The following is a 14,248-nucleotide window of genomic DNA, read 5'->3' as shown; positions in this document are numbered from 1 at the left end:
TCTCAGTTTTGAAAGAGCAGCCCCTTATTCTAAGACTATGCCCCCTAGTTCTAGTTTCACCCATCATCGGGAACATCCACCCGATCCAACCCCTTCACAATCTTATATGATTCAATAAGATCGCCTCTCATTCTTCTGAACTCCAATGAGTAGAGTCCCAATCTACTCAACCTCTCCTCATATGTCCATCCCCTCATTCCCGGGATTAACCGAGTGAACTTTCTTTGTACTGACTCGAGAGCAAGTATGTCCTTTCTTAAGTATGGACACCAAAACTGTACGCAGTATTCCAGGTGCGGTCTCACCAATACCTTGTACAACTGAAGCAATACCTCCCTATTTTTATATTCTATCCCCCTAGCAATGAAAGCCAACATTCCATTGGCCTTCTTAATCACTTGCTGCACCTGCATACTAACCTTTTGAGTTTCGTGCACCAGGACCCCCAGATCCCTTTGTACTACAGTACTTTCCAGTTTCTTGCCATTAAGATAATAACTTGCTCTACGATTTTTCCTGCCAAAGTGCATAACCTCACACTTTCCAGTATTGTATTCCATCTGCCAAATCTCTGCCCACTTACTTAGCCTGTCGATGTCCCCTTGCAGGTTTTTTATGTCCTCCTCACTCACTACTTTCCCTCCCATCTTAGTATCATCTGCAAACTTTGATATGTTACACTCGGTCCCCTCCTCCAAATCGTTAATATAGATTGTAAAGAGTTGGGGACCCAGCACCGACCCCTGCGGAACACCACTAGTTACTGATTGCCAGTCTGAGAATGAACCATTTATCCCAACTTTCTGCCTTCTGTTAGATAGCCAATCCTCTATCCATGCCAGAATATTACCCCCAATCCCGTGATTTTTATCTTAAGCAATAATCTTTTGTGTGGCACCTTGTCAAATGCCTTTTGGAAGTCTAAATACACTACGTCCACTGGTTCCCCTTTATCCACCCTATATGTTACTTCCTCAAAGAACTCCAGCAAATTTGTCAAACATGACTTCCCCTTCATAAAACCATGCTGACTTTGTCCTATTAAATTATGATTATCCAAATGTCCTGTTACTGTCTCCTTAATAATGGACTCCAAAATTTTACCTACCACAGATGTTAGGCTAACCGGTCTATAGTTTCCAGCCTTCTGTCTACTGCCCTTTTTAAATAAGGGTGTTACATTAGCAGTTTTCCAGTCTGCCGGGACTTTTGCCGAGTCCAGGGAGTTTTGGAAAATTATTACCAATGCATCCACAATCCCTACCGCCACTTCCCTCAAGACCCTAGGATGTAAGCCATCAGGTCCAGGTGATTTATCCGCCTTGAGTCCCATTATTTTACCGAGTACCACTTCCTTAGTGATTTTGATCGTGTTTAGCTCCTCCCCCCCTTTAGCCCCCTGTTTGTCCAGTGTTGGGATATTCTTAGTATCTTCTACTGTAAAGACTGATGTAAAATATTCATTCAGTGTTTTTGCCATCTCCATATTTCCCACCATTAATTTCCCGGTCTCATCCTCTAAGGGACCAACATTTCTTTAGCCACCCTTTTTCTTTTTATATAACTATAAAAAGTCTTACTATCTGTTTTTATATTTTTTGCTAATTTACTTTCATAATCTATCTTCCCTTTCTTAATCAATCTTTTTGTTATTTTTTGCTGTCTTTTAAAGTTTTCCCAATCCTCTATCCTCCCACTAGATTTGGCTACCTTATATGCCCTTGTTTTTAGTCGAATACTATCCTTAATTTCTTTACTTAGCCATGGATGGCTGTCTTTTCTTTTACACCCTTTTCTTCTCAGTGGAATATATTTTTTTTGGAAGTTGTAAAATAACTCCTTAAATGTACACCACTGATCATGTATCGTCTTACCCTTTAATCTATTTTCCCAATCCACTCTACTCAATTCCGCTCTCATACCTTCATAGTCTCCTTTATTCAAGCTTAGCACGCTTGTTTGAGAGCCAACCTTCTCACCCTCTAATTGAATATGGAATTCAACCATGTTATGGTCACTCATTCCAAGGGGATCCTTTACTAGGACGTTTTTAATTAATCCCGTCTCGTTACACAGGACCAGATCTAAGGTTGCTTGCCCCCTGGTCGGTTCAGTTACATACTGCTCAAGAAACCCATCCCTAATACACTCAATGAACTCATCCTCAAGGCTGCCCTGCCCAATTTGATTTGTCCAATTAATATGATAGTTAAAATCCCCCATAATTATAGATGTTCCCTTATTACAAGCCTCAACTATTTCCTGATTGATACTCCGTCCAACAGAGTTGCCACTGTTCGGAGGCCTATAGACTACGCCCACTAGTGTTTTTTTTCCCCTTATTATTCCTTACCTCCACCCAAACTGTTTCATTATCCTGATCTTTTGACCCAATATCATTTCTCTGTATTACAGTGATTCCTTCCTTTATTAACATAGCCACCCCACCTCCCCTTCCTTCCTGCCTGTCCTTCCTGATCGTTAAATAACCTGGTATGTTTAATTCCCAGGCATTGTCACCCTGCAGCCATGTTTGTGTAATGGCCACAAGATCATACCCATATGTAGTTATTTGTGCCATTAACTCGTCTATTTTGTTACGAATGCTACGTGCATTCAGATAGAGAACTTTCAAAGATGTTTTGTGACACTTAGTTCCTGCTTTTGCCCTTTTTATTACTTTACCTTTTACTCCATACCTTCTGCCCCTTCCTGACACGCTCTGGTTTTTAATTTCCCCACTGCTACATGAGTCTATGACCTTCTCTGTTGTCATTTTTATTATTTGCTCTCTAGGAACCTCCCCCCCCAATAGTTAGTTTAAAGCCCTCTCTACAGCCCTAGTTATATGATCCGCCAGGACTCTAGTCCCAGCACTGGCCAAGTGAAGCCCGTCCCAACGGAACAGCTCCCTCCTGCCCCAGTACTGGTGCCAGTGTCCCAGGAAGCAAAACCCATTTCTCCCACACCAGTCTTTGAGCCACGCATTTAACTCTAATTTTATTTGTCCTAGCCAAATTCGCTCGTGGCTCAGGTAATAATCCAGAGATTATTACCCTTGTGGTTCTGCTTTTTAGTTTGGCCCCTAGCTGCTCAAACTCCCTCAGCAGAACCTCCTTCCTTGTCCTATCTATGTCGTTGGTACCAACATGGACCACGACAACTGGATCCTCCCCCTCCAAGTTTCTCTCCAGTCCAGAGGAGATGTCCTTAACCCTGGCACCGGGCAGGCAACACAGCCTTCGGGACTCTCGCTCTCGGCTGCAAAGAACTCTATCTATCCCCCTAACGATACTATCCCCTACCACTACAACATTTCTTTCAACTCCCCCCACTTGAATGGCCCCCTGCTCCACGGTGCTGTGGCCAGGTTGCTCATCCTCCCTGCAGTCCCTGCTCCTGTCCCCACAGGGAGTAAGAGCCTCGAACCTGTTGGACAAGTGCAAGGGCTGCGGCACCTCCTGGATCCCCGTACCTGCCTCACTTCTAGTCACACCATCCTGACCCTGGCCACGGACTACATCTGAATTAATTAATCTAATTGGTGTGACTACCTCGTGATACACAGAGTCCAGGTAACTCTCCCCCTCCCTGATGTGTCTCAGTGTTTGAAGCTCGGACTCCAGCTCTTCAACACGGAGCCGGAGTTCCTCGAGCAGCCAACACTTACTGCAAATGTGATCACCGTGAGCATCAATGGTGTTCACCAGCTCCCACATATTGCAGCAGCAACACATCACCTGATCTCCCATTCTATGTAATTAATTAAATTTATTAATATTATTCTTAAATATCCTCTGCCCCGATTCTAGAGCGTGCACAGTCCGTGTGCCTCTACCTGTGTATTCTGGAGGTACCGGCAGGGAGCTCTGTCCACTTCCGATGCTGCATTACTAGCCTGGCGCCTTCCATTGCTCTTCCTCATCTTCACAAAATCAAAGGTGACGTAAGAAAACTACTAGGCACTTGGTCTAAGCGTTAAACAAAGCTTTAATCAACTGTTTTACAACCTGGAGGTCTAGTTGTGTCCTTCACTAGTTCCTGTTAAGAATGTCCTGCGCAAGCTGGGCCCGTGCCCGAGTATTTATACCCTCCCTGGTCAGCACCACCCGCAGGCCACTCAGTATTATTTCATAAGTCTTTCTTTCAGAAATGATTGATTCATGTCAAAAGGTACAGGGAAATTCCCAACAGAAAACAGATTGGGGCCGGGGTCATTTTGACTTTGTGCATTGGTGTAAAGCAGGTGATAGCGAATCGGCAGCCCGTTTTACATCACTTCCCCATTTTTATATCCATTGACTTCACTGAAATTGAAAAATCGGGAGAGATCTAAAACAGGCTGCCGATTCGCTATCATCCATTCTACACTATTGTACAAAGTCAAAATCGACCCTATTGTCCATGTGAGAGGGAGAATGAGAACCCCACAGATGACAAAATACTCGGATACAAAAAAAACAAATCTCTAAAAAAAAATCCAGCAATGCCTTCCTTGCTCCCATTATGAATGTAGATGCCAGGCTTCCCTGCTTCCTCCAGAGTGTCATGCACCCTGGGGCCTGTTGCATATGGATGAGAAGAAGAAACAGCACAAATGATGGAAAATGGGGTGCATAATGTAATTTTTGTCTTTCCAAAAATCGCAGGCAGCTTCTGCTGACCCAGAAATGATCAAAGAACCTCGCCAACAAGATTCAAGCTTTTTAAATAAGTACCTCTTTGAGAAGCTACTATCTGTACATTCTCAGTGACAGTTATAAAGTAGAACGGGCGACTAAAGGAAAATGCTCAATTCACAGGATTCTGGGAATATACAGGTTAAAATGTGGCACAGTGGTTCGGAGCAGTGTCCTTTCTCCTTCATATCTCCTTTACACACGTACAGAAGGGACGTTGAACCAAAGTAACTAACCATTCAATCTGGTTTCGGAGCACTTTGAGAAATGTATAAACTGTAGCTAGCTGAAAACTGGTGCCTGTATCCTAACCCCTTCTATCAGCTGCATCAGTCATTTGATGATGTACTTCATTCTCAAGCACTCTAGTCATTTAACAATTTTCGGGGGGGGGTGGTGGTGGTGTTGGGGGATAAAGAAAATCAAAACTTAAATTAAATGTAATCTATTGGAATATCCATTGACTTGTGGGTGTATTAAAGGACTGATAGCATTGATACTGTAATAAGGAAAAGTGATGCCAGATGCTGCCTTATTTCCTGTGCACTAAGCAAAAGAGGAGTTCAGTAAAAGGGCGTTAATAACATCTCGGGTCATTTTCTCTAAGGCTATCCATGTGCTAGATTGAAACATCGGCACATTTTTGTAATTTATTTCTGAGATGTCAGATGATTCTACAGTTTCAGAATATACTGTGTGCGCTAGCCTCAAACATTGATGTGCATGGCTCCGTTGAGAAATATTGTATAATTATAGAAACATAGCATCGCTTGGGCATGAACTAGTTTGTGAAGTAGAATCAGACGATTGTTCGACACCACAGTAGGTAATGTGAAGACTTTTACGAGGCCTGTACAGCCCTGAGGAGCCCTTTTCCCATTTAAGTTAGCCATTTTAAAGATACAATCCTGTTTCCAATGCATAGAAATATCCTCAGACATGACCGAACCTGCACTCAGTTAATATTGTTCAGACAGGTCTTAAAATTAACAGTGTGGAAACTGTCTCGGGTAGGCAATAGAAGGTTGCCTCATGAGGCTGGAGAAGATGCAAATGGTCAGGACGATGTAACCATTTTCTACACTGCATCTCTTCCCAGGGTCCTAGCTGGCCGAATGTTGTCACTAGGGACAAAGTGGAAACATTTTTCATTCCCCCAGTACTGTCGTCCTTCACCTCGCAAGGCATCGGGCGCGCAGAATATACAATTAAAGTGGAGAAGCTCCAGAGGTAGGAGTTCTGCTGGCGTACTTGATTATCTGTGTTTTCTATTGTACAGGCTCAAGGCAAAGTTCCTTTAACTGGTCTAAAGGGGAACAGATGCAAGCCAGTCTCCGCCTGTTGCTGGAGTGGGTACGAAACGTAGGCATGGGTAACATCGCAGATGAATTTTTTTTCAAATTCACTGGTGCTGTAAGGCTTCTGGCGGTCCCGACATCTTGTCTTATTCAGGTAATGGCCTCCCTTTAACACCTTTACTCTTGTGGTTACAGTCCCCACCACTTAGTAACAGACTGGGCTGATCTACAACAGTTTAACCTACAATCTTTTTTTTTAAAGAGGGGGGTTTCAATATACAGGTAGCGAGACAGTAAAAATGAAAGGTGGTGTAACGGGGGAGAGTGAGCGAAAGAGAACCTGTAACTGTGCCACACCATCGCGTATAGCGGGCAAATCGCATTCGCACGAACGCGTCTGCTATAATCGGTGGGGGCTGTATCATCAAATGCAGTGTTTCCCTTCCCCCATTTTTATTCAAAGTGTTACAGGTATATACAGCATAGTAATATTTATACAAGAAGGAGCTTCTCTCACCATATAAGCAGTGAGAGGGGACATGCCCATATAGTTAGTGCTCATGCATGTTACTATGTAGGTCTATGTACTATTGGTCAACTACTTGAGGCTTGGGGAAAACCCAAGTGTACCATGAGTCCACTGCTCCATAATAGTAAAAATTGGCGAGAGATCCCACACCCCTGTTGTATTAATACTACTACATATTGAGTATCTAATGAGAGAAGGGGGAAGAGGGGATTGATTGCATTTTGAGAATGAATTACCTGATGAAGGGAAGGGAGTTTGCATTTTTTTACAGTAAGAGGTACCAGTTATCCACAAATTATTCCTGCTCACTCTTCTTCTTTCCTATGGTGGTAGCAAAGCAAATCAAATGTCAATATCTAAGTCAGATATCCAGGCCAAAGCTTCCAGTGTAACAGCGTGGATATCTTGTAGGCTGCCTGTGAATTTCCTCTGAGGGCAGTGCTCAATGATATGCTCCAGGGTCTGACCAGGAGCTCCACAGTCACATGATGGGGATGCTTTAATCTTCCATCTATGGAGAAGGTGGCAGCGTCTACCATGACCGGTTCTGAGGCGGTTGATGGTTGTCCACTGTTTGCGAGGAAGGTTTGATCCTTCAGGTTGTACTGCGGGGTCCTCTATAAGGAATCCATTCCGCATGTCGCAGTTCTTCCAAGCATTTCGCCATCGGTCATCAAGGCTGAGGGGAGATCGCTGAAGGGCTTCGGCGATGGTCCAAAATGGCCTCCTAGATTTGAGATGGGTTGGTGGTAGGTTGTTCAAGTCGGCCTGGATCGGCATGTCTTTGCTGGTGTAGCGGTTGTATTCTCTGGAGACTGCATATTCGCGGCGTAGGTGTGGTGGTGCAATGTTTGCTCAATATGGCTTCTCGGTTTGGACCGTTTGCTTGCAACGACTTTAATAAGTACATAGTCCTGAAATGAGCCTTCTGACACCTCCAAGCCCGCAAAGTTATCCTTGCATGTTGCCAACCTGCAGCTTACGGAATAGCTCTAATACACGATGACGCAGAGGGGATGTCAGAAGGTATTGTTATAATTGTTATCAGCGGTACTGCTAAAGTAACCACTGCGCAAACCACCCCCTCCCCCATCCCCCAAAGAGAAACCTCTCTCTGTTGATTTTTACCTTCTCATGTTTTTGCCACAGTCCAGCTGGAGTTGCCTCAAGAGAGAATTCCATGCCCTAAACCCATCCCAACTTCTGCACATATTAACCCACTACCAACTCGCACCTGGAGTGGGCCCCATTGCAGCATGGCAGCCAAGTGCCGAAGAGAGGGAAACAACATATAAAACGGGTAAGGTCAGATTTCCCGACGAGAAGGGGCAGAAACGGTGCCGCGAATTTGAGGCAGAATTTTTGCAGTGGCGTTGTTGTTTTTAAAAGAATGGAAGATAGAACATCATTATTGTAAGCCTTGCATCCTCTCTTTCTTTGCAGTAGTTCAAGATTATACTAGGCTTCCACTGAAAGGAATGAGTGCCTGTAAATAAATTTATTGAAAACACAGTATTTGAAACAGGCTAATAGAATAATCGCACAATACATATATGAGATAAGAATTATGCAGTCTCTCATTTAACTTGCCCTAATAGTAGAGCCATTTTACAAAAAATGGTTGTGATTAATGATGTTCGGTATTATTGGTAACCGATAAATAGCAGTCTTTAAAATCAGCTCAAACTGTTTGTTTGGGTCTTGTTTTATGGTTACTCTGCATAGGATGTTCTATTCATATTGAATGTGTTGTGAAATGAGACCAATACTTCTTCCAGTAGGGTTTGACTCATTCTTCATCAGCTTGGCTCAGCCGTATTGGAATATTTCCCAAATTTGGCCAGGTTGCTCAAGCACCATCAGAGGAAGGCCAAAGAAAAATGGATCAAATGTTCTGGGAGAATGTGCATGCCATCCACAAACTGCAGATAGGCAGAACAAAGCAAGAGTTTAATTGTATCCCTTCCGTGTGTGATAAGCTCCCGTATATTTTCTGTTCCACAGAGGACATTCTGTTGAGTTTTGATAAATATCCTCCAATAGTGCTGCCCACCAGTGACTTTAAGGTGGATCTGGAAGCAGAGACCATAGATGACAACATGTACAGACACCTACTGTATATACGCCACTTCCTCTGGAGCCTGCGCACCAAATTCCAGCCAACCAACGGATATTCTACAACTGAGGTAAAGGAAGTTATTACCTTCCAGTCCAAAGAGGACTCTCTTCCTACCAGCTGCAACAAAGTCCGGAGCAAGAATTGCCCTTGCATTTCCATAAATTTTCCAAATGAATTTTGCCAGATTGATGTGCCTCAATAATTCCGAGACTCGATGTTAGCGAAACAAAACAAGGCTTTTATTAACTTAGAAGGTAACACGCAGTGGAGAGAGGTATCTTCCATCTGGAGGTCTGCAGTACTGGATATGAGGCCAGACTGAGCTTGCTTACATAGGGGCCAGGTATGGGCGGAGCCCTACACACAATACATTACAATATACAATACAATGGTGAGGAGACGGAACTGAGGTAAGGGAACTGAAACCTGAAACCAACCACAGTCACAGGCAGTGATGAATGGAATATTTCATCACACAGATTATGCAGGGTATTTACATCATAATGCTTGACCCCAGTTTCTGCTTCATTAGACAGTTGGAATGTAAACCTGGGCAGTGCCTGAACTGCTTCAAAATTGGATCGAGACACCCTGAAGTCTCGCACCACTTCGGTTCGACACTGCGTAGAGTGTGAATCCAATGTGATGTCAAACTGAGTGCCCTCTAGACATCCTGAGCACTTTGTAAACCTATCTGCAATTAATTTAAAATGTTTAAACAAACTAATGCACATTCTGGCATCTTCTCTGTCTAAACATTTAAAATCTAACTGCTTGGGAGAGGAGCTCTGTGCATGCACGTCTGCAGAGAGCTTTCTCCTGTGCATCAGAGTTAGAATTTCAGCCGGCCAGTATAAACAGGTGGTTGGGCTTGAAACCAAACTCCAGCGACCGGTCTCAGACTGATAAGTGCAGCTAAATGCACCCTTTGTTGTGGAAGTTGTAAAATCTCATACCAGACCTCACTTATACAGAGCTCATTAGCCATACATGGAACAACGCACAGCTTAATAGTATTTCCCCAGCCCGTGTTTCTTCTCTAATTGAACATTCCACGTTGGTGTGTCCCACAGTTAAGTCATGCTGCAAACAGAAATTGATTTTTTTCCCCTTATTATATGAATAAACTGGAACTCAGACAAATTAAAATAATGGCTAAGAAAAGACTATTAGAGTGGCAAATAGCTCATTACCCGCATTAATTTGGCCAAATGAGATTGTGTTTTTGCAGGAGCACTTTTTGAAAAAAGGATGACAAGAAGATAATACAGGCTCACTTTACTCAGAAAGGCCTCAGAGACCGTGTTGAAACTCAACAGTCATTCGCTTCTGTTCAGATATTGAAGTGAGGCTATATCTGGGTACTAATGAGCAAATTAACCCACCCCTCTTTCCCTTTTAATACTTTAATAGTTTGCTAAAGCTTTGACATGCATCCCGTCAATATTCTACAGTATATACAAGGAGAGATGGACTGGCACCTGGAGAGGTCACTTAACTATCCTCAGCAGACATTAAATATTTCAGCTTTTGCACTATACTGGTTTTCTGCCAAGTTAGAGTTTTAAAGATCTATTTTTAATTTGTTTTTAATTGCAAAATCTAGTGAAAAAAAGAGATGCCATTGAGCCCCAATAATAAGTGGAGTCCCCTCACGCTCGATGCTTGATCCTTTATTGGTTATTATTTTTATCTTGAGGGCACCAATAGTGTGTACAGGACTGGCAATAAGAAGGAGATTAGTAAGTGAATGGCTTCAGAAAGGGCAGATGCGATGTAATATTGGGGAAGTGCGATCTTATGCACAGAGGACAAGACAGCTTGAAGCATATCTATTCCACACATTGGTATACATTAAAAATAACAGTGTAGGACAGGAACCAGGATAGTCATGGATCAGACGCATTGCCTGGTCATTAGAGTACAAAGTATTTCGGCTATAGGTTTTCACTTGGGAGTACTACGTCCAGTTTGATCTCCACATCTGTTGGGATATTGAGGCTGTAGGAGCATCTTATGTTATCTCCTAGCTGTGACTTCCAAGACTTGGGGTTAATCATTTGGAGGGGAAAAAGCATAGGGGAAATATGATGAGAGTCTGGGAAACCCTCCACAACTACAATTTTGAAGATTAAAAAATTATGAAAGGATTAAATGTAGTAGATTTAGATAGGTGCTCAAGATGGAAAGTGATAGTAGGTCTAGAGGGCATGCCTATAGCGTACATAAACAGAGATGCCAAAATGTATTTAGTTTTTCAGAGGATTGTTAGAACAAGTTATCAGCATTATGTACCATCAATATGGTTACATTACAGTCCTTTAAGGGACTTGCTAAGTTTGAGTGTGGAGGGCGTTGAGGAATGTCTGGTATGTAGGTTAAATAAGTTCAGCTAGTGAAGAGTCATGGGCAACTCTCTTGTCCCAGAGATTGCACAATTACCTTATGGAATCATGGAAGAATTTTCATGCATTCCTCCTGAAGTTAGCTAGATTTTTTTCTCTTTCTTTTTGCCTCCTACAGGAGTTAAAATTACCAGAGGTTGGAAGGACAGTGCAGGAGATCACACCATTGATGGGCACCGACAGTCATTCTAACCCTTCTTTTCATATATTAATTTCATCACTCAAGGTACAGGCAGAACGCAGACACCAATCTAATTGAGTTTGGAGACAAAGGGCAAGAAATTGGGATTGTTAGCGCCCGCTTTTTGGGCGGTGACGTAAGAAAGCTACTAGGCACTTGGTCTAAGCGTTAAACAAAGCTTTAATCAACTGTTTTACAACATGGAGGTCTAGTTGTGTCCTTGACCAGTTCCTGTTAAGAATGTCCTGCGCAAGCTGGGCCCGTGCCCGAGTATTTATACTCTCCCTGGACAGCGCCACCTGTAGGCTGCTCAGTATTATTTCATAAGTCTTTCTTTCATGAATGACTGATTCATGTCAGGCGGTACGAGTGTCCTTAGAGCTTTAAAACAGCGTGCACGCACACGGGTGGGGCGAATCGTGCCAGACACCATTTTGATGCAGGCATTAGCGTGTGCACATGGAACATCTGCCGGAAGTATGCAGAGCAGGCAGATCACGATGCCGATCAGTGTGCAACACTGATTTGATGCAAGCGGTGCCATTTTGGAGCTCAACGCTCCAGCCAACGCACTGTCTTAACCTCGTACAGCTGAACACGTGTTCAGCAGCAGGAAGGACGCCCTCCCCCCCCCCCCCCCCAGCGCTATTAAAAAGGATCATCAGCTACTTACAGGTTAGTTGCTGGTTTATTTTTTCTGGCTGTTGGTTTATTTTTTCTGGCTGTTGATACAATTCTACAAGTGTTTGCTGCATTCTATAGTTGTTTCAAGTTGCAAAAGTCTACAGCTAAATGTGTGGTAGGTGCTGAAGGACTTTTTGCTGACTTCAAGACTTCTGCACACACTATTTGCTGCCAGATATGGGTGCAGTAGTAGGCATTCCCCTTGGAATACAGCACGACTTGGAGAATGAACAGAGGCCACACAGAGCAGGATAAGCTGCTGGAAGAGGGAGGAGGGGGGAGAAGGTTCCTCAGCAGGATGTCATATCAGCCCAGGGTGTTCAGGGAGCAATTCTCCTGCCTGAACCTCAGCAGGCAACAATGTGTGAGACGTCTGTGCTTCAGTAAGGACGACCTCACTGAAATCTACCACCTGCTGCAGCCACAACTGCAACCTCAGAGCAGGGCGAGGATCACATTGCCAGCGGCTGTGAAGGTGACCGTGACGATGAATTTTTATGTATCTGGCTCCTTCACACTGGAGTGGAACTATTTGCAACATCTCGCCGTTTGCTGTCCACTAAGGGAGGTCACTGAGGCTGTCTATTCAAAGAGAGCTGACTACATTTCATTCCCTCTTGCCAGAGACAAGCAGGCAGAGCGAGCACAAGGGTTTTTTCCAGATTGCAGGCTTCCCCATGGTGCAGGCTGCCATTGACTGCACGGACATTGCTTTGCGGGCACCGCATGTCAACTCTGCCCCAGTAGGATGACAGATTGCTGGACTGCTGTGTCCAGCCAATGATCTAGCGCTGGCTGGACGCAGAAATCATTTAAATGAGCAGGCAGCACGAAGTTGGCGTGCTGCCTGCATTGCAATCAATGGGCGCGGGTTAATTGCGTATCACGATGCCCGCGCCCGTTTTCGGGGCTATCCAATTTAGCCCCCATTGGATTGGTGTGGTTGGGAGAAACACAGCTTTGTGCGTGTAACTCATAGGCAAATTGGGGGGGGGGGGCGGGAGGGATGGGGAGGAAATCATGACAGAAAAATACAAGCTTCATTTATATATAAATACAGGAGAATGTGGGAACAGAGAATTTACATTTTAGGAAAAGGTTCTTTACCCGATCCTGGTGGGAATCCTCATTTTGTGGAAGCACGCTCATAACTGGATAAAATCACTTTAAAATCAAACAAGGATCAGTGTCTGTTTAATAAAATAAAGAATGGTTTTCGAGGGGCTGGGGAAAAAAAAGGTTGTAAAGAGTCAAATTTCTAGAACTCAAAGCATTTCTGCCAGAAGGAAATGAAATGTCTTCCGACAGGAACCATACTGCAGTCTTCTGATCAGTGCGGGTTGGCTTAGCATATCCTTACTGTTTGTTCTAACTCTTAGTAACGACAGCCTCTGTAAACATAATCTTGGATTCCTCTATTGGTCTGGAATCTAAATATTCATGGAGAACCCAGAGTCCATAGTCGAGGCATAAATAATACCGGCCTCTTGCAGATCAAAAACTGATAACATATAGAAAAACATTTAAAGTGTAGATAAATGTGCAAACATTATATCAGTATTCTGAGCCATATTTTAAAGAGCACGCCACTGAAATGAAGCCCTGAGAGTTTTCACTCGACTGAATTCAAATGATGAAATTCATGCATTCTTCATCTTCATCTCCAACTTTTTTTTTTAATACAAAAGCAAAATACTGCGGATGCTGGAAATCTGAAATAAGAACAGAAAATGCTGGAAATACTCAGCAGGTCAGGCAGCATCTGTGGAGAGAGAAACAGAGTTAATGGGCTAGATTTTCAGGGAGCCGTCAGGCGGGGTTTCAGGCGTGTCGGGGGGGGGGGAAATCCCGAATTTGGGGGTCCCAACACCATTCCGCCCAAAACCCCGCCCCACATAAGTTTCAGGGGCGGCAGGTACCCGCCCCGCACTGGGACCCGCCGAAACCAAGCGGGAAGGGATTAGTGCCAATTAACTGCCTGTTAACAGGCAGTTTTTAGCCTAATCCCTATTTTGAGGGGTTTCGTGTGGGTTTCCTGACGGCTCCAAACCACGCCAGGTAGAGCAGGCGGGCCGTCGGGTTCAAGGAGTTAGAGGGGTCGCGATGTCGGCGCTCAGGTGAGTGATGGGTGCATGAGTGCAAAGGTAAGTGTGTTTGGTGTGTCTAAAGTGTGTAAAGAACTTTTACTTACCTGTACTTACCTTGACAGCCTTTCTTCCAGTAGCCGTCGGGAGCCCATCACTCAGCCGGCGCTTAAAGCTGAATGGCTGCGATCTGTCAAAAGTGACAGCCTTCAGCTTTGAGTGCCGGTGAGAGTTCTAACCGAGTCTGTGCAGAATGACTCAGCTTAGAA

The 14,248-nt window shown here is 44.0% G+C and overlaps 1 protein-coding gene across 3 annotated transcripts in view; it reads left to right on the top strand.

The window, feature by feature from the left end:
* Positions 1-14,248, top strand: part of radil (Ras association and DIL domains) — a 122,045-nt gene that overhangs the window by 97,248 nt on the left and 10,549 nt on the right. For all 3 annotated transcript variants that reach the window (XM_086000304.1, XM_086000302.1, XM_086000303.1), the window contains 3 exons: positions 5,959-6,131; positions 7,656-7,806; positions 8,511-8,692. In XM_086000304.1, coding sequence (XP_085856430.1) covers positions 5,959-6,131; positions 7,656-7,806; positions 8,511-8,692 — 506 coding nt within the window. The remainder of the gene's footprint in view (positions 1-5,958; positions 6,132-7,655; positions 7,807-8,510; positions 8,693-14,248) is intronic.

The sequence above is a fragment of the Somniosus microcephalus genome, chromosome 11, assembly GCF_052327205.1.
Source record: "Somniosus microcephalus isolate GS21.2 chromosome 11, FLI_Smic_1.0, whole genome shotgun sequence".
In the NCBI taxonomy this organism is placed as follows: Eukaryota; Metazoa; Chordata; class Chondrichthyes; order Squaliformes; family Somniosidae; genus Somniosus; species Somniosus microcephalus.
Note: the sequence above shows the minus strand (reverse complement) of the source record. Positions and strands in the feature narration are given on the sequence as shown.